Here is a 25,175-nt window from a genome sequence, read left to right as displayed (position 1 = left end):
ATTTTACAGCAAAGCTGATTTACTCAGAGCCTGTTTAAACTGCACATTAAAGCAAATAGGCTAAGAGCCTCTTTAAAAAAAGTCTATAAACATTGTGATTATAAGCATTGAGATTTCTTCAAGAGATAGTAATGAGTAGAAGATAGTAACATACAAATATTGAGTATTCAAAATCAATCCCAGTTACTTAAAGCATTGTGCAGTACCCAGACAATTATCTGTATTCTGGCCAGGAAATATTGTTTGTGCCTCCAAGTGAAGAACTTTTTATCTGAGGTCATTTACTGGTCACTAACTTTTAACTTTAATGGAATTCCATTTTAAAAGGAGGTTTTTTTTTTACATCAAGTCTTATGATTGTTTGCATTATTCACAGCCTTACTCAATATATCTACCCAGGAGCTTAAAATGAGTCACAAATTGACATGACATGTACTGTTTTAAGGATACATTTTTATTCTTTTTTTGTCATAAATATTGTCTGCTCCTGCTCAGATCTCATCCTGACCTGAAGCTTAGTGACAATTTATCAAGAGAGCCTGAAGGTATTTGTTTTCAAATGGCAGTTCAAGATGTTAGGTCAGATATTGGAATCATCAAGAATTTCTTGCTTCACTATCATTCTTGTTTGAAGGAAAAGCCCTTTGGCAAAAAAAAAACTGAATTGAAGAATAAGCTATAAAGTTTGTGCATTGTTTATTTAAAAAATGTAAAACACCATTTTTATCCATCTGAGAAACCTTCTTGCATTACACCACAGAAGAGGCCATTCAGCCCCCCAGTGTATTAACTTACCATCCTACAGAAAGTGAAGGTATTCAGTATCCAAATCAAGGGAGGTTAGGGTATAGGAAACAATTGGCTGAAGTAGTACTGAAAATAAGGATCACAAGAAAGAAGAACAGTGGGGACAGTTTAGAGACTTGCAGTGTGGGAAAAGTGATACAGCAGGGTTGTTTTCTTAATTGATGAGGTGTGGGTGTTTCTGGTTGGACCAGCACTTATTGCCCATCCCAGTGCCTTTAAAGGATGGTGGTGAGATGCCTTTTCAGGTATAATAAAAGCAAAATACTGCGGGTTCCGGATATCTGAAATAAAAATAAAATCCTGGAGAAACTTAGATCTGACAGTATCTGTGGAAGTGTTCATTTAGAATTTGATATGACTTCAGGGCTTAAAGAATTGCATATTTCTAAGCTGTAGACAAGGAGAGGAAGAGCTTGTTTGAAATGCTGCAATCCTTGTGGTGGAGGTACACCTATAATGGGGTTGGGGGTTCTAGGAATTTGACCCAGCACTCGTGAAGAAATAGCAATGTATTTCCAAATCAGGATGTTCTGTGGCTAAGTTGGGAACATGCAGGTGTTCTTGATTTCCTAGGTGACCAAAGTCATGGGTTTAGCCCCGGCCATTAATCTCTGTACATAGAGGAAAAGGTTTTCTTCCTCTCTACCCTATGTATGCTTCCTCCAACCCCCGCCCAATAATTTCATGCACCTCAATCATGACCCTCACCCCAACCCATCCATCCATTGGTCTCCTCTACTCCAACCTCTCTTCATAACTAAAATTCTGCAGTCCAGGCAACATTTACATCCTGGTAAATCTCTCCTGCACCTTCTCCAGTATGGTCACATCAATCCAGTAATGTGGATTCCAGAACTGCACATAATACTCGACATGTGACCTAACCACCACCTCATTAGTTTCCTCATAGTCTCCCTGCTCTCAAACTGTACGCCTTGGCTGATGAAAGCAAGTATCCTGCAGGAAGAGTCACCGCTAGTAACCCTAGCTGACTTGATCTAGAGGAAATGCACTCAACTCCAGCTCCTCAAAAACTGTATTAGAGAACTGGAACTGAATGAACTTCGGATCATTTGGGAGGCGGAGGGGGTTATTGAGAGGAGTTACAGGAAGGTAGTCACACCTCAGGTGGAAGGAACAGGCAGATGGGTTACTGTCAGGGGATGGAAAGGGAACCAGTAGGCAGTGCAGGGATCCCTGTGGCCATTCCCCTCAATAACAGATATGCCATTTTGGATTCTGTTGGGGAGGGTGGACTTAACAGGGGTAAACCATGGGGTACAGGTCTCTGGCACAGAATCTGTCCCTGTTGCTCAGAAGGGAAGGGGCGAGATGAGCAGAGCAAGAGTCATTGGGGACTCCATAGTTTGGGGGGGGGGAATAGGAGGTTCTGTGGGAACGAAAGGGCTCGTGGTTGATGTGTTGCCTCCTAGGTGCCAGGATTTGTGATGTCTCAGATTGTGGTTTTGGGATCCTTGAGGGGGAGAGGGAGCAGCCCCAAGTCGTGGTCCACAAAGATACTCATGATATAGGTAGGAAAAGGGATGGGGATTTAAGGCAGAAATTCAGGGCACTAGGGTGAAAACGTATTGCTAAAACAATCAGAGTTGTAATCTCTGGTTTGTTGCCCATGCCTCGTGCTAGCAAGGCAAGGAATAGAGAGAGAGAGAGAGGAGTTGAGCACGTGGCTATCGGGATGGTGCAGGAGGGAGGGTTTCAGATATCTGGATTCTTGGGGCTCATTCTGGGGTAGGTAGGATCTCTACAAACAGGATGGTCTGCACCTGAACCAGAGGGGTATCAATATCCTGGGGGGAGCATTTGTTCATGCTATTCGGAAGGGTTTAAATTAATTCAGCAGGGAATGGATGGGAACCTAAATTGTAATTCCAGAGCCCAGGAGGTTGAGTGGTGAGGTCAGAAATACGGTTTCAAGGTCGCAAGAGTTCACTGGCAAGCAGGAAGGTGGTTTGAAGTATGTCTATTTCAATGCCAGGAGTATCTGGAATAAGGTGGGATGGATTGCTGCATGGATTGGTACCTGTGACTTCGATGTTGTGGCCATTTCGGAGACATGAATAGAGCAGGAACAGGAATGGTTGTTCCAGGATTTCGATGTTTCAGTAAGAACAGAGAAGATAGTAAAAGAGGGGGAGGTGTAGTATTGTTAGTCAAAGACAGTATTATGGTAGCAGAAAGGACATTTGAGGACTCTTCTACTGAGGTAATATGGGCTGAGGTTAGAAACCTCAGGAGAGGTCACCCTGTTGGAGGTTTCCTCTAGGCCTCTGAATAGTTCCTGAGATGTAGTGGAAAGGGTAGCAGAGAGAATTCTGGATAGGAACAAGAGTAACACGGTATTTGTTATGGGGGACTTTAACTTTCCAATTATTAACTGGAAATACTATAGTTGAGTACTTTAGATGGGTCAGTTTTTGTCTAATGTGACACAGTAAGGGGTGAGGCCACAATGGATTTGGTACTGGGTAATGAACCTGTTATTAGATTTGGAGGTAGGTAAACACTTTTGTGATAGTGACCACAATTTGGTTGTTTACTTTAGCAATAGAAAGTGATAGGTATATAACGCAGGGCAAGACATTGCTGGGAGAAAGACAGCTATTGGGCAAGATTTAGAATGCATAGGTTGGGGAAGGAAACTGCAGGAGATGGGAGCAATTGAAATGTGGAGCTTATTCAAGAAACAGCTACTGTGTGTCCCTGATAAGTATGTACCTGTCAGCTAGCGAGGAAGTGGTCGAGCGAGGGAGCCGTGGTTTACGAAAGAAGTTGAATCTCTTGTCAAGAGGAAATGAAGGCTTATGTTGGGATGAGATGTGATGGCTCAGTTAGAATGTTTCACATTTACAAGTAAGCCAAGAAAGACCTAAAGAGAAAGCTAAGAAGTGCTAGAAGGGGATATGAGAAGTCATTGGCGGATAGGATCAAGAATAACCTATAGGTATATCACGAATAAAAGAATGAGAAAGGTTAGGGCCAATCAAGGATAGTAGTGGGAAGTTGTGCATGGAGTCTCTGGAGATGGGGGAAGCGCTAAATGAATTTTTTTTGTCTTTTTCCAGTGTGAATACTGACAATGTTGTCAAGAAGATTACTGAGATATAGGCTACTAGACTAGACGAGATTGAGGTTCACAAGGAGGAGGTGTTAGCAATTCTGGGTCTCCTAGGCTGGATGGGATTTATCCTAGGATTCTCTGGAAAGCCAGGGATAAAATTGCCGTGCCTTTGGCTTTGATCTTTATGTCGTCATTATCTACAGGAATAGTGCCGGAAGACTGGAGTATAACAAATGTTGTCCCCTTGTTCAAGAAGGAGAGTATAGATAACCCTGTTAAATATAGACCAGTGAGCATTACTTCGGTTGTGGGTAAAGAGTTGGAAAAGGTTATAAGAGAGAGGATTTATAATCATCGAGAGAGGAATAAGTTGGTTAGGGATAGTCAACACTGTTTTGTGAAGGGTAGACTGTGTCTCATAAAACCTCATTGAGTTCTTTTGAGATGGTGACAGATAAGTGGATGAGGGTCAAGCAGTTGATGTCATGTATATGATTTCAGTAAGGTGTTTGATAAAGTTCCCCACAGTAGGCTATTGCACAAAATACAGAAGCATGGGATTGAGGGGGATTTAGCAATTCGGATCAGAAATTGGCTAGCTGAAAGAAGGCGGAGGATGGTGGTTGATGGGAAATGTTCAACCTGGAGTTCAGTTACTAATGGTGTACCGCAAGGAAATGTTTTGGGGCCACTGCTATTTGTCATTTATAAAAATGACCGAGATGAGGGCGTAGAAGTAAATTTGTGGATGACACTAAGTTCGGTGGAGTTGTGGATAGTGCTGAAGGATGTTGCAGGTTACAGGGGGACATAGATAAGCTGCAGAGCTGGGCTAGGAGCTGGCAAGTAGATTTTAATGAGGAATGGTGTGAGGTGATTCACTTTGGAAAGAGCAACAGTAATGGACTAATGGTAAGATTCTTGGTAGTGTAGTTGAGCTGAGGGATCTCGGTGTCCACATACATAGATCCCTGAAAGTTGCCACCCAGGTTGATAGTGTTGTTAAGAAGGCATGCAGTGTGTTAGCTTTTATTGGTAGAGGGATTGAGTTTCAGAGCCATGCGATCATGTTGCAGCTGTACAAAACTCTGGTGCAGCCGCACCAGTTCTGGTCACCGCAGTATAGGAAGGATATGAAAGCTTTGGAAAGGGTTCAGTGGAGATTTACTTGGATGTTGCCTGGTATGGAGGGAAGGTCTTTGAAAGACTGAGGGAGTTGAGGCTGTTTTCATTAGAGAGAAGAAGGTTGAGAGGTGACTTAATCATGGCAAATAAGATATTCAGAGGGTGAGATAGGGTGGACGGTGAGAGTCTTTTTCCTTGGATGGTGATGGCTAGCACAAGGGGACATGGCTTTAAATTGAGGGATGATAGATATAGGACAGATGTCAGAGGGAGTTTCTTTACTCAGAAACTAGTAGGGGCATGGAACGCACAGCCTGCAACAGTAGGAGACTCTTCAACTTTAAGGGCATTTAAATGGTCATTGGATAAACATATGGATGAGAATGGAATAGTGTGGGTTAGATGGACTTCAGCTTGGTTCCACAGGTTGGCACAACATCGAGGGCCGAAGAGCCTGTACAGCACTGTAATGTTCTATGTTCTATCCTATATGATGATTTGACCACTTTATCAATCTGTCCTGCCACCTTAAGGGTCCAATGGAAGTGACATTGAGGTCCCTCTGATCCTGTGTACTTCCCAGGGCCCTACTATTCTTCATGTGTTCCCTTGCCTTGTTTCTCCTGTTCAAGTGCATCATATCTGGATTGAATTACAATTGTCACTGATTACGCCATCTGACCAGTCTGACTCTGTACTCCTTAAGTGTTAGTGGTCCTCTTCACCATTTACCACCCCACCAATTTTCATACCATCCACAAACCTACGGATCAATCTCCCCACATTCAAGTCCAAAGCTAAATGTTCATAGCGCCTGTTCTGAATGACAATTGAAATAAAGCACAAAAAAACAATTTTAATTGTTTGTGTTCCATCTACAGTCTGCTGGAAATCTTAACTACTTTTTGTCCCAAACAGTATTTGGTATTTGACCACTAGACGATTTACTTTTTAGATTAGATTACTTACAGTGTGGAAACAGGTCCTTCGGCCCAACAAGTCCACACTGACCCTCCAGAGAGCAACCCACCCAGACCCGTTCCCCTACACTTACCCCTTCACCTAACACTATGGGCAATTTAGTATGGCCAATTCACCTGACCTGCACATCTTTGTGACTGTGGGAGGAAACCGGAGCACCCGGAGGTAACCCACGCAGACACGGGGAGAATGTGCAAACTCCACGCAGACAGTTGCCCAAGGTGGGAATTGAACCTGGGTCCCTGGCACTATGAGGCAGCAGTGCTAACCACTGTGCCACTGTAAAATACCCAAAAAGCTGATCAAATCACAATGTGGGATTCACACATGCTGTCTAGCATTCCCGATCTTTGTTTGTGCAATTCATCATCTCTGCTGTAAAAGTTTACTATATTTACAGAATATTTTAATTACCGAATCACACAGCTTGAGTTTTAAAAATAAGTTTCTGTTGTCTCTGGACCCAGTGAGACCCAGAATTTATTGTGTCATGTACATTTATGAATAATTGAGAACAGTGTTTGTTATTGAAATAGAGCTGTGCTGTATAAAATGCAGAAGTGTGTCAGTGATCTGGTGCAGCTTGTTGAATTGTTAATCTGACAAAATGCAATCTCTTTGTTGAAGATAACACCTTGTATTTTGGAGGTTAGCCACAGGAGGCTAAAGAATGTAGCCAGAACCTTGTGCCATCAAAGGTCAGTTGTGGCCCTCATCTACTCTCTCTAGGCAACAGGAAAGTAATTGTGCTGAAGACTCCTGCTCAGTGAGAACAGTGAGCCAGATCAGTTCAATTGCTCTAGCAATTAGCTTTGTGGTATGCCAACCTCCGAACAAACATTCTCTTGTACATGTCATTATATTACAGTTCAAAAGTACCTCTAGTTCCATCAAATAATATTTTTTGTCCCTTTTTCCATTTCACAGTGGAAACGATTTTTCGTCTTTATTTGCCATACCATTGACAATATACGTTTTCCTGGTTTGAGTTTTAATTGCCGTGCAAAATGGTTGTAGCTGTTATATACAGGAGTATCTTTTTCAAATAAAAGGTTCAGAACATTTTTTTAATTAGAATTAAATTCTTTGTTTTTATTTTGCTTTATTTAAAATCAAAATTACTTTCTTTTTCTACATTTTTTTTCTTCCTTCTTGTTGGTATAGCTCCAGGGTTTATTGGTGATGGTGTTCTGCCAAGTGGCTGCTGCTCTTTTGTCAGCATTAATAATAAGCTATCCAACCATGCAGCTGTTTCAGTTGATCCTGATCTCCTCTCCTTCATCCCCCCACCCCCGTCTTTGTCACATACACCCGCACCTTCCACTCCCCCCGCGCCCCCCTGCATATATTCTTATGGATACCAGTTGGGAATCAAAACATTGGTTGCTTCTGCATGCAGGCACTGAATAGCCTCTTTTCTGTTTCCTCCAGAAAAGTCCAAAGGTAGCAGGCATTTCCTCTAATGTCATTTCCCTGACATTGAACCTGGCACTTTCTGCATTTAGATATGCTTCCTCCACCAGTGGAATGAGTTTAAATCTGCTTCACCTTGAACAGAGAATGATTAATACTGCTTATAGTTTTTTGTTTCTCCCAGGGTATTTATCACACTCCGTATAGTTTGCGTGTTTTAACAAAGTAAATAATTCTCAGAACAGAAATACAGCCTCTACAGCAGTATGTATTTGACCAAGTTCCCTTAACGTTTGTGAGCTATTAACAGCGAATGGTTTTAATCAATGTAAGCTTTGGAACTGATGATACATGAGTGCCACTGTTGCGTTAGGGAACTAGGTCCTCTACTTATTGGCCTGAATCTTCCACACCCATTCTGCCCTAATCCTAAATGCAAGAACATACTTAGTGTGCATTTGGAGTCTTCCATGCAAACTGTGGAAAGCACATTTTTTCTTCTGACAACATGAAATTTAGCAGCTAACCAGCCTCTTCACTGAATTTAGAGACAATGCATAGTTAAGACAATAAGGAGGAAGTAATAAAGTAGAGTTACACCCCATTAGCTGAGTTGAAGCAACAGAGCAGAGCTGATACAAATACAGTGAGAAGGAACTCAGCAGGGTCTGACTGCATCTGTGGAGCGAGTTAGTATTGTGACATCTCTTCCCTACATATATCACCACTCCCTTTGTCTTTTGTTCTGTGACACCCATGATCCCAAGACACCCAGAGTTGATGTATCTCAGATGCATGTAACCTGAGCAGCATTTTTGGGCACAATGGTAATGTCACTGAACCAGTAATCCAAAGGGTCAGAAAAATGCTCTGGGGCATTAGTTCAGATCTCACTGTGGCAGATGGTGAAGTTAGAAATTAGTTAGTAAGAGTCAGGAATGTAGAACTAGTCTCAATAATGGTGACCATGAAACAATCATTAATGATTAATGAACCAGATGGTTTTATCAATGTCCTTTTAGAGAAGGAAATCTACCATCATTATTGGACCTTACTTGTGACTCCAGATTATTAACTGCCCTCTCTATAAAATGATCAAGCAAGCCACTTAGTTGAACTGCTTTTATAGAGGGATGACAAATGCTGGCCCATGCAGTTGGCAACTATATCCCATGAAAGAAGTCAAAGTGCATAACAGAAAATCCTTTGGCATTGTATACGTGTACTTTGCATGATGATGCTATGTTTCCCATGTGCTTACAGTTGAAATCTAAGGAGTTAAAATTTGCATTCAGTAAGAAAAGATGCTTGTAAGGAAGTTCCTTAATCATCAGTTTGAATACACATTTTTGCTGATTGGTTGCCTAATTGTGAACTGTGACATCTTGCACACTGTGTTTTCAAAATATTCCTTTATGAAGGTAATTTCAGTTGACTAGATTTAAATGGATTACAACAAATAAAGTTTGGGTCAATGCTTCATGTGCAAATTTCTCAGAGTCATAGAAATGTACAGTACAGAAACAGACCCTTTGTTCCAACTCATCCATGCCGACCAAATATCGCAACCCAATCTAGAGCCACCTGCTAGCACTTGGCCCATATCCCTCCAAACCCTTCCTATACATATATCCATCCAGATGCCTTTTGAATGTTGCAATTGTATCAGCCTCCATCACTTCCTCTGGCAGCTCATTCCATACACGTACCACCCTCTGTGTGAAAAAGTTGCCCCTCTTTTATATCTTTCCCCTCTCACCCTAAACCTATGCCCTCTAGTTCTGGACTCCCCCACCCCAGGTTAAAAACGTTGTCTATTTATCCTATCCATGCCCCTCATGATTTTATTAACTTCTATAAGGTCACCCCTCAGCCTCCGATGCTCCAGGGAAAACAGTCCCAGTCTACTTAACCTCTCCCTGTAGCTCAAATCCTCCAACCCTGGCAACATCCTTGTAAATCTTTTCTGAACCCTTTCAAGTTTTACAACATCTTTCGATAGGAAGGAGACCAGGATTGCACACAATATTCCAACAGTGGTCTAACCAATGACCCATACTGCCGCAACATGACCTCCCAACTCCTGTACTCAATACTCTGAGCAATAAAGGAAAGCATACCAAACGCCTTTTTCACTTTCCCATCTACCTGCGACTCCACTTTCAAGGTGCTATGAACCTGCACTCCAAGGTCTCTTTGGTCAGCAACACTCCCCAGAATCTTAACAGTAAGTGTATAAATCCTGCTAAGATTTGATTTCCCAAAATGCAGCAACTCGCATTTATCTGAATTAAACTCCATCTGCCACTTCTCAGCCCATTGGCCCATCTGATCAAGATTCTGTTGTAATCTGAGGTAACGCTGTCCTCTACATCTCCAATTTTGGTGTCATCTGTAGACTTACTAACTATACCTCTTATGCTCCCATCCAAATCATCTTAACCTCCCTTGACAATCTTGCATAACAGAAAATTGGTGATTTCACTTGGAGATTCATGTGAAATTTCTGTGTATGACCTGAGATGACTTCAGTGGCAACAGTAACCCAAAATGGTAAGTATTTATTTATTAAACAATAAAACATGACATCGTGAAAATTTAGTTGTGTCCTGATGGAAGGGCGACACATTGATTCTAAATAAATTTGGAGGAATATTTTCCATAGAAACATGCAACTTTTTATTTTGTTCAATTTAATACTAAACTTTGCTCTATATATACAGGGTTGTGGTGGAGGAGGTCAAAGAAGCATCTGTTTGAAATAAAGACCAGTACAGTATATTAGTTAAATTGAGAATAATTCTACTTGGATTGCTAGTTTTTAGTTTGAGTACACTGTGTTTATCTTGTTACATATTTTCCCCATCTGGTTTAGTCTTGTACCTGAAAGAGAGAAAACATAAAATACTTACATAGAGGTTTTACCTCGGGCGTTAATTTAAGATAAGTTAATATTGACATCCTTTTTGTTTTCAAAGCCAGGAAATTCAATTAATATTTGCATGAATTTCTTCTGTGGGACATTCTGAGGACTTTGTATGAATTAATAAATTGAGCATTATATCAATTTATCAAAGGCTCCTATTAAAATATCTGTTACAAAAATGTCTTTAATCTTTGGAATGCTTCTAATGCACAGATATTAGAATGTTCTTTATAAATTTCCCTTTGCTTGATAGAAGTAGGCTAAAATCTAGAAAAACTTACTCTTTGATTATATACAAGGATCTGTTCTGGGTCCACTGCGTTTCTTCATTTATACAAATGATTTAGATGTGAATATAGGAGGTATGGTTAATAAGTTTGCAAATGATACCAAAATTGGGGGGTAGTGGACAGTGAAGATGATTATCTCAGTGCAATAGGACATTTATAAGATAGGCCAATGGGCTAAGAAGTGGCGGATGGAATTTAATATCAATAAATGTGAGATGTTCCATTTTGGTATGGCAAACCAGGGCAGAACTTCTACAATTAATGGTAGGGTCTTGGGCAGTGTTTCCAAACAGAGAGACCTAGGGGTGCAGGTTTATAGTTCTTTGAAAGTGGAGTCGCAGGTAGACAGGGTGGTAAAGAAGGCAGTTGGCACGCTTGTCTTCATTGGTCAGAACATTGAATACAGTAGTTGGGATGTCATGTTGCAGCTTTATAGGACATTGGTGAGGCCACTTTTAGAATACAGATAGTTCTTCTTTACATTGACAGTTGCATTCTTGTGTTATAGAGGAATACAAGAATGTTCTAGAAAAATCGCACTTAAGAAACAGTGTTTAAAGTGTTGAAGATGTAATTGCATTACAGCCAACACTTATTAAAAGTTCACACTTTCGAAACGCTGTCCCCAGTTCATCAATTGTATTATCAAAACTCACATTATAGCAGTTCTGGTTGCCCTTCTATAGGGAAGATGGGGTTAAACTTGAAAGGATACAGAAAGGATTTACAAGCTCAAAGAGGTTTGAGCTACAGGGAGAGGTTGAATAGGCTGGGGCTTTTTTTCCATGAAGCATCAGAGGCTGAGGGTGACCTGATAGAGGTTTATGAAATTATGAGGAACATGAATTGGGTGAATAGCCAATAGTCGTTTTCTGAGGTTGAGGGAATCCAAAGGTAGAGGGCATAGGATGGTGCATATATGGATTGAGGAAGTGAGAGGCATAGATAGAGTTAATAGCCAGAAACTTTGTCCCAGGGCAGAAATTGTTAACACGAGGGGTCATAGTTTTAAGCTGTTTGGCGGAAAGTATAGAGGGGATGTCAGAGGCGGGTTCTTTATGCGGAGAGTTGTGAGAGCATGGAATGCATTGCCAGCAACAGTTGTGGAAGTGAGGTCATTGGGGATATTTTAAGAGACTGCTGGACATGCATATGGTCACAGAAGTTTGAGAGTTTGTACATTAGGTTTACCTCACATGAGGATCAATGGTCGGCACAACATCGTGGGCTGAAGGGCCTGTTCTGTGCTGTACTGTTCTATGAAGTGGTGGAACCGGCTACAATTACAACATTCAAAAGGCATCTGAATGGGTGTATGAATAGGAAGAGTTTAGAGGGATATGGGCCAAATGCTGGCAAATGGGACTAGGGTCAGAATGGGATGTCTGGTCAGCACAGGTGAATTGGACCATAGGGTCTGTTTCTGTGCTGTTTGACTATATGATGTGGCTGTGTCATTATGAAGGTTTGTCTTGTAATGATTTGCAAAAATAAAAAGATGAACACTACAATTCAAAATCGGAATTTTGTTTCATATCATGTGCAATCTTGTCAACAGACTCAACCAATTACGTAGCAGCAACTCCTGATCGTCATTTCATTTTGTCAGTTCGAATAAATGTTTTTCAAACGTTATTTAATGACAATGCTAAGTTGATTGCTTCTTGGAAAAAAAATGTACTTGAATTGTTAAAAGCAATTTCCTATGCTTCTCGAAAGTGCTATTTCCTATAATCACTGCATCTGCATATCAGTGTGCCTCATTTCATATTTTACCTGACCAAGCGCGATCACATAAGTATTCTGGATGGAAATGACACTGGAATCCACAAAATTAGTTTGTCAGATTCCTATTGTTTTTCTTTGTTTCCTCAGTTGTTACATGATCCAAAAGTACTGATGGATTTCTTTCCCATCTCAAGACTTTGTTCACTTTTACGTTTCTTCCTACAGCACTCAGAGGATGATGCACAATCAGGGCTTCAATATCATCTGAACTACTGCAATGCAGCAACTTGTAGACACCACTTGCTTCATGATGGTTTCCCTTTTATTGAGTAGCTGTCACTGTCAGTGTAATTCAGTGCTGTGTTGGAGGTTCTCCTACCTTCCTTCACTAATTTGCTTTGACTGCAAGGTTACTAACTCTTAGAAAATGCGATTCAGGAAATCTTCAGCCTCATGTGATTGATCAAGAGTTCCTTCTGCAAGTGGAGATACTTGGGAATGACAACAGGCTATTCAGCACATCAAAGACTGGTTCACCATTCATTCAGATCATGGCTGATCATCTACCTCAATGCAACTTTTCCCTATTTTTTGCATCTCCTTCTATCATTCATTCCCAAACATGTGTTGATGTGTCTTGAATATGCTCAGTTACTGAGCTTCCACTGCCTCCCTTGAGGTAAAGTAACACCACCTTCTGAGTGAAATAATCCCTCTTCAGCTTGGTCTTAAATGACCTGTTCCTTCATCTGGGATGCTGTCTCCTGGTTCTAGACTCACTGACCAGGGATCGAAGTCCCGCCACTCCCAGCCACAGAGCAGCTGGCCAGTCAGACACTGACAGCTAAACTGGGATGTGGCTATTCTGGAGAATGGGGTCAGAGTCACAGAGCAGAAAGGGCAAGGGAGTAGCTTTCAATGGCCAGCCCCTCACCGAGGTGCTGGGATCCTCAGCCCAGCTCTAAATGCATTTGAATCAGCAACCCATCCCTTGCCAAAACCAAAGAGAGCAGACAATCCTGACTGGGCTTGCTGAACAGGGGAGCTATGGGAGAGCCAGAGCTTTTTTTAAGAGTGAACAGGATATCTGACACTCCTGTTTATTTTTTTTCCCTTTTCTCAGAGTGAACAGAACCCCGACACTCCTGTTTATTTTTTCTTCTTTTCCCCAACAACCGCCTTACTGCGGTAGTGCTTATTTTTCCCCAGCACCTATGGTGTGTGTGTGCAGGTGTGAGACATAGTGAGAGACACAAGGTGCATGAAGAGAGCCAGACTCATTCCTGACCTGCCACTGAATTCCATTGGGCCCTGGATCATTGATGTCAATTGGCTCATAAATGACATATGGTGAACAGGTGATTTTCCGACATGAGTTCCTTCCTGCCTCTGAATTGGAGAGAAACTAAAATGTGACCTCTCTGGGAGCTTATGACACAGTGGTAGTATCTATACATGTGAGCCAGGAGTCTCTAGTTCAAGTCCCCCTGCTCCAGAGGTGTATAATAACATCTTGGAGCAGATAGATTAGAAAATAGCTATGCAGCCTCTTCTGCTATTAAGTTGCTATGTTTCCTGCAGATATGGGCTGCTTAGGATCCAGCCCTGGTTGTCAGGTCACAGGTGTCACTTTTGTTCATATTTACAAACATGTATCTTAAGATGGAACAAACTTGTGGGTGTTTTATCCTGGATTCTTATGACCAATTTAAAATGAATGAAAAGCTTAATTGATATCAATTTGCAAGAATCTGTAATAGCGTGGATTACCATAGTGACTACTAGAACAATGGCCTTAAGAAAACAATTGCAACATCACATCTATGCTATGGTCTCCACAGGACTCACGTCAACACCACAGGAGTTCTGCTAATAGTTCAGAAAATTGCTCTCCAGCATTTCACTGTTAAATGTTTGTTACGTCGAGAACAAAGCAAGGATAGTAATTTGCAAATGAGTAGCAGGTTGTCAGTTTAACTGAGACATTATTGTAAGTATACTCCATTATGTTGAAAGAATCATCCTGTATGGGAAAGAATCATCATGCCAGTCAGAAAAAGAGATGTATTGAGAAATAATGCAATTGGCCTTTAATGTTTGCTTAGCTATTTGACAACGTTACAGAATGAAGAGTCCGTGGAATACTCAACGGGGTGAGGGTGTGGTACGGGTGAAGTATTTGGCCATATTGACCTGTCCATTGTTACGGTGGTCAAGTTTCATGAACCAGGTGATCTCTTTCTGCCTTTGTTCATGCAGAGTGCTATATATTCCAATCAGAGCTCTGCTTTACTGGGTCTGTCAAGGAGCATGCTTGGACACTAAGGGCAGTACTCTACAACCAGCTAAACACAGAAACTCAAACAGCAGGACATCCCAAACTTGGATAGCAAGACAATTTCAGAGGAAGTCTCGGGGCTTGCACGCTGGATCCCAGTATATCAGCGGAACAAAGAATTTTGAGCAGACCTAATTGGAAAAGGCTCTGACATCAAGCGAATTTGGTACTCGAAACAGAGTCTACAGTCTTCAGGACAAACGAGCAAGGTGCAAAGCCTTGGCCTCCCCAACACTGACGGCTTGTGCAGTATTTGCAATCGGTTGAGTAAATTGAGACATGGCCTAATGTCATACAAGCGACGACATCAGATTAGATTGTCAAGTTGTCTTGTTATTCCTCTCCCTTTTACTGAACACTCATTCACTCAAGAGACAGGAGAATCTATCATCATTCTTTGATGTACAGTGCCAGGAACATGTGCATCTATTTAGTAATTCTTGTATGGAATTACTCTGACCAAGTGATGTGAGGTGTGTACAACAGCTGTAGACAAGTTGTCAATTGCAATGTATCATTCTTTATGAACAAAGGGCCAAACACATCATATTATATTGTGGTGACTGAGTGGATCAGTGTAACTCTGCTGATTGCTTTCTTTTCTCTCTCATCCCTTTGGGAAGAGTCAGGCCATTATGTACAGTGCAAACAATAATAACCAAAATGTCTTTGGCACAGTACATCACATATTGGAAACACAGTGTAGTGTATTTCTCTCTTAATTGTTTTTCCTTGTAATTCTCAATCCTTGTCTCAAGGGGAATCTCTGCAACAATTTTCTTTACCTAGCTAAAGATCCCCACAATATGAGTTCACTCAGTTTGTGGGCTTTCTTTCTTCATAAGGATAAAATAGGTGTTCAGTCACTAAAGCCCCAGTAGCCTGGCAAAGTATGAGACTTAAATAATGTGCCAAGAATAACCACCCATTGTGCATGCAGTAAATGTAGGCAGAACACTTAATCAGACTGCAGAAACCTCAGTTATATTTTGTAATATTTGCCTGTGATTTATCCACATAGGGTGTGGTCAAATCATATATGGACTCTCAGGAGTACACCATTTTCTTTCTATAGATGGAATCTGTGCATTTCATCCTTTTTCTTCCTCATCAATCCAATTCTGCAAACCAAAATGAGCAAACACCCTTCCTCATTGTCCCAGATTCCTTCACATAGGATGGATATCCTTCCTTGTTTTTATGGTCATTTCATTGGTGACCCTTGTGCTATTGGATTGATTGGGCTGAAATCAAGGACTCCTCTAGTTGCCATAAGAAACCTCGATTATTATTATATTTTCTTGAACCCCTCAGTTGGGGAATCAAAATGAGCTATCCGATGTTACGTTTTCAAGCTGTCTTTCATTTTAAGTTAAAGGGAAGGGAGATCATGTGACCACCTGAAATCTGCTTGACAACATGTCCTGGTTGGTTAACATTGAAGGGATGCCCACATTGTGTTCCAGGGCAGTGCTGTAAGGTGTTTGTGGTTAATCACAATGGCAGGCAGTGTCCTTAAGTTTGCTAAAATGAAGGACTGCAGATGCTGAAGATCTGAAATAAAAACAGAAATTGCTAGAGAAACTAGCAACTGTGGGGAGAAAGCAGAGTTAATGATTTGTGACTCTTCTTCAGAACTGATGGTCTTATAATCATGGTGAGTGGTCAACTCCCGAGTCTCTCAAAGTCCCAGAAAATTATTGGAAATATCAGGCTGAAAATTGTTGTGCTGTAAATTGTCAGTTTACTTCAAAGCTGAAGTCTAGATAGCTATCAGAATTTCTATCTGGATGCAAGTCTAATATGTTCGATGTTGCTATAAGAAAAAGTGCAGAAGCAGCCATGTTTGACTCAGGTTACAGGCTTAGCTATAAATCACTGCCCCAGAAAGACTGCAGTTCTGTGCAGCCAGGAGATGGAAATTAGTGCTTGATCTTTTGAGCTACCACAGCCAGATAGATGAAGCCGGTGATCTCCAGGTGAAGTAACACACCCTTGCAGCTATCTAAAGATTCTGGAAGATTAATTTTGGTGCATTCAAAGGGGAAGAGTCATTGGAACAGTTTTTATTCATTTATTAGATTAGATTCCCTACAGTATGGAAACAGGCCATTTGGCCCAACAAGTCCACACTGACCCTCCAAAGAGTAACCCACTCAGACTCCTTCCCCTACCCAATATTTCCCCCTAACTAATGCACCTAACACTATAAGCAGTTTAGCATGACCAATTCACCTGACCTGCACATCTTTGGATTGTGGAAGGAAACTAGAGCACCCAAGGAAACCCACGCAGACACGGGGACAATGTGCAAACTCCAGACAGACAGTCGCCTGAGGTGGGAATCGAACCTGGGTCCCTGGAGCTATGAGGCAGCAATGCTAACCAATGAGTTACTGGTTGTGTGTTTGGGAAATTCTCTGAAATCTAAGGATAGTGCCTTGATGTAGCCACTTGGTGAAACTGACAAATATGTGAATCCATTGGAAGCTAACAGCAGTTCCATTTGTTGTATGGATTGTCATTCTGTCGAGTGTGTGAGTGTAAATACTCCTATAGTTTAGAAAACAAAAAGAAAATAGTTTGTTGCAGTAAAATTTAGCCATTATCCAGAAGTCTTAGTTTCTCTATTTTAGTGGATTCTGTCGTTCTTTAGTTTGAATATTATGATTTGGGATTTGAACTACAGTGATTTGAAAAATCCTGATTTTTGTTCTTAATCACCACTATTGGAAATACTGTTAAGATCCACTCATACATTTTCCAAATTACAGTTGGTAAAATCAAGCTATTTCATTCTTATTTTGATCTCTGCAACCTATCTGTTGTCTTCAGAATAGAATGGAAATTGGTTGTCATATGTACTTTTACATGAAAAATCCAGTGAAAAGTTTTAGTCGCCCCATCACAGCACTTACATTAATGATAGAAGTCATATATAATAATAATAAGTAAAATTAAGACAAAGTCTATCACAGTTCAGTTAATGGCTCTTGGGCTTGGGGAACGCCGATTTAAGAACAATGGAATACCGGACATTGCAGCTGGGATGAGACCACCATGCTGGGCCACTGGACATTTTCAAAAAATGGGCAGAAAGATGAAGAAAGCCGATAGGAGCAGTTGAGCCCTGGACTCGACCCCATCATCTTGGGGGAAAAGAAAACATATGCAAGTGCGCCCTGAATGATAGGTTGAGAATATTGTACCCTGCATCAGATGTCTGCAATTGTTTCTTTAGTTTTTTAATGCTTTCTTAATTTTTGGCAAACAAGATCTTGATCAGATGGGCCAAAGGGTTAAGAAGTGGCAGATGGAGTTTAATTCAGATAAATGTAAAATGCTGTATTTTGGGAAAGCAAATCCTGGCAGGACTTATACACTTAATGGTAAGGTCCTGGGGAGTGTTGCTGAACAAAGAGACTTTGGAGTGCAGGTTCATAGCTTGAAAGTGGAGTCACAGGTAGATAGGATAATGAAGAAGGCATTTGGTATGCTTTCCTTTACTGATCAGAGTATTGAGTACAAGAGTTCGGAGGTCATGTTGCAGCTGTACAGGACATTGGTTAGGCCACTTTTGGAATACTGCGTGCGATTGTGGTCTCCTTCCTAATGAAAGATTTTGTGAAACTTGAAAGGATTCAGAAAAGATTTACAAGGATATTGCCAGGGTTAGAGGAATTGAGCTGTAAGGAGAGGTTGCTTAGGCTGGGGCTATTTTCCCTGGAGCGTCAGAGGCTGAGAGGTGACCTTTATAGAGGTTTATAAAATCATGAGGGGCATGGATAGGATAAATAGACAAAGTCTTTTCCCTGGGGTGGGGGAGTCAGAACTAGAGGGCATAGGTTTAGGGTTTGAGGGGAAAGATATATAAGAGGCCTAAGGGACAACTTTTTCATGCAGCAGGTCTTGTGTGTGTGAACTGAGCTGCCAGTGGAAGTGGTGAACGCTAGTACAATTGTAACATTTAAAAGGCATCTGGATGGGTAAATGACTGGGAAGGATTTAGAGGGATATGGGCCTGTTGCTGGCAGGTGGGACTAGATTGGGTTAGGATATTTGGTTGGCATGGACGAGTTGGACCGAAGGGTCTGTTTCCATGCAATACGTCTCCATGACTCTATGACTCTAAGACTGACCTTGTTCCTTACATTTTCCAGATTGGCGGTCTAGAATTCCCTCCCAAAAAGCTGTTTGGTAATCGAGATGAAAGAGTGATTGCTGAGAGACGATGCCACTTGGAGGTATTGTTTAGGTTTTATCCAAATGTAACAACCCTTTTTTTAAGTTCAAATTACTCTTGTCAACATTGAACACTGCTACAGTCCAACTCAAAAAGCATTACCAATTGTTTTCAGTAAGCACAGAAAAACAACAGAAGTAACCTGTCTGTAGATCAAAGACCACAGGGGTTGGGTGAACAGAACTTGTTGCAAGTTGGGATGCAGGCAAGAGTGAGCTGAAATGTATGGAAGTTTAAATTAGGATACAATATCATCATTTAAGATAATGATGTCACTGATCAGATCACTACTTGTATAAAAGCAAAATACCGCAGATGTGGGAAATCTGAAATAAAATCAGAAAACGCTGGAGAAACCCATCAGGTCTGGCAGGATCTGCAGAGAGAAAAAAACAGTTAATGTTTTGAATCTGGGATAACTTCTTCAGAACCTTTCAGGTCGCAGCTCATTATGTATCGCACCCGCTTACAAACAAGACTGAGGCTGGCACTTTCAGACTGGCAAAGTGTACCTCAAATTATCTTAAAACATTTCAACACCACATAAAACTAGTATTTTCAAACTATTACTTTCCAGTAACAAGTGGTGTTTCCACTAACAGGATGCTGCCTTCAAGTCAAAAAGTCATTCTGCCTACCACACAAGTGAGTAATGTGGTATGTGAATTTCTGTACCAGAGTGATGATAGGTCCTTTGGCTATCTGTCCCACTGTCTGGTGGAACGTGACAAGTAAAACATTCATTTGGCTGTTTGTAATGAGTAAAGTGCTGACTATATCCAAACACCCTGCGCTTGTAAAGCTCAGAACATGATGTCTACCATTTTCAAAAATTTGACAAGATGTACTGAACAGTCCTGACTTTGCCAAGTTTTACATTAAAAACAGATTTAAGATTAGGAATCTGGTTTTCAATGTGGCTCACTTACATTTGCTAGAAGCTATTTAATCAAACTTTGGAACCCTTCCTCTGTAGGAAAAAGGAACACGTCCAGGCATTGTGATTTTTTTTTGAATTGAACCAAAACATGGGGGACAGGAGTTGCTTGGCACATTCTCCTGGGCATTGCCTTGACCAGTCAGAGTTGACTTGCCAACCAACAAACACAGTTTATTCTCTTGCAGGAAAGCCTTTGCTCTGTTTGAAAATTTGCTTTCTTTTGTTTGTCCTGATGAGTGCAAGGCAGAAAGCATCAATAACCGGTCCCCCTCTATCAGCTTTTGGTCGACAAAATACTCAATATTGTTATTTATGGGTATCAGAGAATATGAAGTTAAATCACAGATTTACCATGATTTCTTTGAATAATGGCAGAACAAGCTAAAGGCTTTAAATGGTCACCTCTTGTTCCTATGTCACTAAGTTAGAAATTATCCATTTAGTAAACCCGCAATATAATCAGAAAATAATACAACACATTCAGATCAATATATCTTGTGCTAACTGTTTGGAATTTAATTGCTCCAATTCCTCTGTCTTCCACTACAGCCTATAAATGCTTCCCTTCAGGATATACATCAAATTGATTTTTGAAAGTTATTATTACATCTGCTTGCCCTACCTCCCACTCCCTTTCCAGATCCTGCTGACTGCTCGCTGTGTAAACAAATATCTCTTCCTCTCATTGCTTTGCCAGTGTTACTGACCCTCCCCACAGAAGAAACCACTTCTCTCTGTTGACTTGATCAAGACCTTTTGAGAGTTATGATACAGATTCAATCTGTTTATTCTGTTTCTCTTTTAGAGATACCTCAGGAACTTCCTCACGTTGATGCTAAAGTCTCCAACTTCACCAATAAACCCACACAGCAAGGACTTTATACTGTCGAAGCACAGTCTGTGTGAGTTTACACCCTTCTTCAGGAAAGGAGTTTTTGACTTCAGCAGTCATGGTACTGGGTAGCTGTGTAAGATAACCAAAACATTTTACCCCTTTTTAAAAATATCAGGACCAAAAACAGTGCCTTCTCAACACCAGACTAGATTTTTGAAGCAGGGAAGCGAATCATCTACTGTTCAGCAGTTTCATTATGAAAGGTATCTCATGTCTTATGTTTACATTGTAAAGCACCACCATTTGTTATATAAGAATATGTACAATGAATAAGCTCTTTTTAGTGTTTAAAAATAATTTTGATTTGTAGTCCATTGAGTAAAATTCTCCAATTAGAAGTAAAAGCTTACATTTCACCAAGCCAGTAGGAAGCAATTGATAATTGCAGTGCTGCTTGGCACAAGCCAAACCCTGTTTATCTAGATTAGTAACAATGGTTAAAATGGTTGACAATGGGCTGTGGCAGAGAACGGATTGTATTGAATTGGCTGCCTCTTTTATACTCAGCACCTTTCCCTGTTTCACTGCAGACAATAGAGCAGGATCTTTGACATTGCATATGACAATGACACTTCCTCATTCAGCATCACCACCTCTACTACTGACTTTCTAATTTTGCAGACTAACAAGCAAAAGTAGATTATTTTAAAAGCCTAGTTCATCTCACTGATGCACAAAGTGGAACACAAATATTTTAACTAAAGATCCATTCCTACTAAATACATATCTTTTTTCATCAGCTATTCCAACATGAACCATTAACTAAATACTCTGGTTATCATCAGTTCACATTAAGAGTACTCTTCTTAGAAAATGGTTAGTCTTGACCTTTACATTTTTAGTTTATTCTGATGTTTTTGAACACATGGAAATGCCGTTTAAAGATTTTAACAGATTATAGGCCCATTATAGGCTTATTGATCTAGTAAAGGTGCTTATAAAGTACAGTAATACTGTATATGTACAGTACAGCTACTGTACAGGTGTGCCCTAACTACTTATAGTAGCCTGCGAATGTATAATTATTTAATCTAGTCTGAATATCATAATGCTGCTTACACTGACCAATATACAAACTATAATTCTTCTGAATTTGAACAATAGTCACCTAACACGTGGGAAATTGGCTCCCTGTATATGGACGTTATGGCTACAACAGATTACTGCTAAAATTGTATCCACTGTTTTGGGAAATCACATGGGAATATTGTGAATCAGTGCCACACAAACTTTTTTATTCACCTGTGAATACACATCTGAAGCATCCCAGCATCTTTTAATTGATGCCTTTTTAAAGGTGTTTGTTACACTTTTAGAGGGATGTCTTCCTTAAAGTCACTTAATCTTATGATATTTCAAATGAGATTTGGAACTGACAATGGGCAAAATAAAAAGTGGTGGGTTGGAAATTTGTCCTGAACTGTGGCAGAGAATAGATGATACTGAATCAGTTGCCCATTACACTCAGCACCTGATAGCTGTTCCACTTTTGACAATGGAACAAGATCTTGGCTGTCTCATGGGTAAAGTGGCAGTGTCCCACCTCTGAGCCAGGAGGTCTGAGTTTAAGTCCCACCTCCCCCAGAGGTGTGTTGTAACATCTCTGAAGCAGGTTTTCAGATATTGCATATAACAGGCAGTCTGATATGCCTCTTCATTCTGCATCACCTGATGCAAATTTCTACTCCTATTTTTAATTTTGCACACTAGTATACAAAATAATTTAAAAATTGTTGTTCTTTTCACTTATATACAACGTGGTGCTATTTTAACCAAAAGAATACCCTTAACTGATTTAATAGCTAACTTACACAATGGGATAGCCATTTGTTGTTAAAAACTAGGTCTTCAACTGAGAACTTTGTAGTTCCAAAAATTGGGCAAATGCACCCATTTAACGGCGGTGCCAAATGTTACTGTCCTGTTAATATGAACAGGCTCTAATTTTGCAGTCCAGTTCAACTCAAGAAACAGAACTCTGTGTTTCATGCAGCAATTAAATAAGAGTTTTGTCAGTAACACAGCAGAAGGATTGATTTGTAATTTGTTTGCAAGTCATAAGAAAGCAAAATTGAACGGCACGTCAAGGAGCAAGAGGTCAATTTTTGGCTTGTTTCCACTTCCAATATTTAAATGCACAGCTTACTGCAGTCAAGAATTTGTATTGATACAGTGCCTCCGATGTGAAATGTCACAAGATACTTTGTGTTCAACCTTTGACACTTGCTGAGACTGCTGACCTCTGTGGTAATGTAACTGTAACACTCCACTTGCCCTTCAGGATGAGCTGTGACTTGGTATTAGCATGAGAGGTCCTAGGAAATCTGAGCTGACTCCTCTATCAGTGCAGGCTTGGGCAGAAATGAACTACGGCAACAAATACTGGGGATAAAAAGAAAGGTGTTAACATTACATTTTATATAGCTATGCAGCATTAGGAATTGGTGTCGAATCACCCATTCATTGTAGAATGAAGTTCTGTTGAGCACATCTATTGTTGTTACAACTATTCTCTTAGTTTCTTTGTATTTTGTTCAGTAACATTGTCACGTATTTGGGAGGTAGCCGTTGGTTAAATGAAACCGTGATTGTCAAAATCCCCAGTTAAATGTAAATGTTACTGAACTACCAATTATAGTAACTTGAAGAAACTATTGTAGACACATTGGAGACAGGGATACCAAAGTTTTAAATCATTCACTTATACTTTCATTCTGTAGCCTGCAGGATATTTAAAAACGTTTGCTATGCTCATGATAATCTTTCTCTTCAGTGCACCAACAAATTTTTATAGAAACCAAAAGAACTGCGGATGCTGCAAATCAGAAACAAAACAGAAATTGTTGGAAAAGCTCAGCAGGTCTGGCAGCATCTGTGGAGAGAAATCAGAGTTAACGAACCGCCAGTTTGAGGAAGGGTCACTGGATCTGAAACATTAACTCTGATTTCTCTGCACAGATGCTGCTGGACCTGCTGGCTTTTCCAGCAATTTCTGCTTTAAATTCAAACTTTTATTTTCACTGCTCAAAGCTGAATGGGTGTGTGAATTAACTTTTCAGTTTTTCACTTGTTTCAAATATAATCACTTCCTTGGCTTCCAATTATGAGTTATCATTAATCAAAGATTTACAATTGGTCATCTCAACTTATTAAAATTCCCACATGTGAATAATTCTGCTGTGCAATAGCACTCATAGCTGCATGGTAAAGAGCATAGGAGAGAGCCAAAGTTACAATGTGGTGGCTGGACTGTTAGAGAGATACAACATTATTACTCAATACATTACTATGTACCAAAGCACAATTTCACCTTACTTCCTGCTTGGAAATGCAACTCCTATTGCATGGGAAAGGTTGAATAGGTTTAGTCCAAGATGGATTTTTTTCAGTTCAGTTGAAATTTGAACTGTGTGTAATGTGCAATATAAGTAATCCCAGCCACACCAAAGGCATTTCACAGCATATTGTCTCATGAACTTCTATCAAATAGGAAAATAGTCATCTTTTTCATTAATTTTTCGGGTAACCTGATTGCAGAGAGCTGGTAGAAACAATCCAGAATTGTTATAGTGCGTCTTTTCACCACGTTATGAATGCAAAATGTTTACTGTATGGGATTTGTGGTTTCTGTTGTGTAGATTACTTAGCTTCTGTAAACCAGGATTAATGAATAATGGTCATTACTACTTTTTAGTAACTTTCATGTGAAGAGAGCTACACTAAACAGTTTCTGGTTTACAAGTTTTACATTTATAATATAGTTGTGACAATCATTAAGTTCATTAAACCAGTTATGTTCCTGATTGTAGGCTGGTTCTAATGTTTGTACTTGGCTACCGGGTAGACTGAAAAGGAAGAAGAAAACAATATAAATATTGTAAATGGAAAAATGAGTAAGTTTTTTTAAAGTATTTTTTTAGTGACTATGGGAATTTATTGAGGGTCCTGTATCATTCAAGATGATCTATTATATCGTGTATATAAGCATAAATAATGCAAATCTCAGCCTGATTATGCACCTAATTGTATAATCATTTATAATTTATAACTGCGGTGAAAGCACTTTCTGTGTGTGTTTTTATAGTGTTTAAAACTGCTATTTGTAAACTCACTGACCTCAAATAAAACATTAAGCTGAACAGCTGCTGCCATATTGCTCCTTCTTTGCATAAGAACTAAAAGCTTCATTTATGAAGGAACAACATTTCAGATGTTTGGAAATAAGATTCACTGTTCTCAGGGGATCAATAGAAACATTGCTGCACAGATTGTTGGTGTCAGCACCATATGTATCAAACAACTCACCTACCAAGGGCACCAAGCAAGTTTAGTTCCTATTATCACACTTTTTGAGCTGTCTGAAAACTTATGGGAATAAATGTTATTCCCACAGATACTTTGTCATGTCCC

The 25,175-nt window shown here is 40.2% G+C and overlaps 1 protein-coding gene across 2 annotated transcripts in view; it reads left to right on the top strand.

Annotated features, from left to right (window-relative positions):
- Positions 1–24,904, top strand: part of kif16ba (kinesin family member 16Ba) — a 130,666-nt gene extending 105,762 nt beyond the window's left edge. For both annotated transcript variants that reach the window (XM_060831852.1, XM_060831853.1), the window contains 2 exons: positions 18,848–18,931; positions 20,676–24,904. In XM_060831852.1, coding sequence (XP_060687835.1) covers positions 18,848–18,931; positions 20,676–20,834 — 243 coding nt within the window. In that variant the 3' untranslated portion in view covers positions 20,835–24,904. The remainder of the gene's footprint in view (positions 1–18,847; positions 18,932–20,675) is intronic.
- Positions 24,905–25,175: the final 271 nt, after the last annotated feature.

This window comes from Hemiscyllium ocellatum, chromosome 10 (assembly GCF_020745735.1).
Source record: "Hemiscyllium ocellatum isolate sHemOce1 chromosome 10, sHemOce1.pat.X.cur, whole genome shotgun sequence".
NCBI lineage: Eukaryota > Metazoa > Chordata > Chondrichthyes > Orectolobiformes > Hemiscylliidae > Hemiscyllium > Hemiscyllium ocellatum.
The sequence above is the reverse complement of the archived record's forward strand: the minus strand, read 5'-3'. Positions and strand labels throughout refer to the sequence as shown.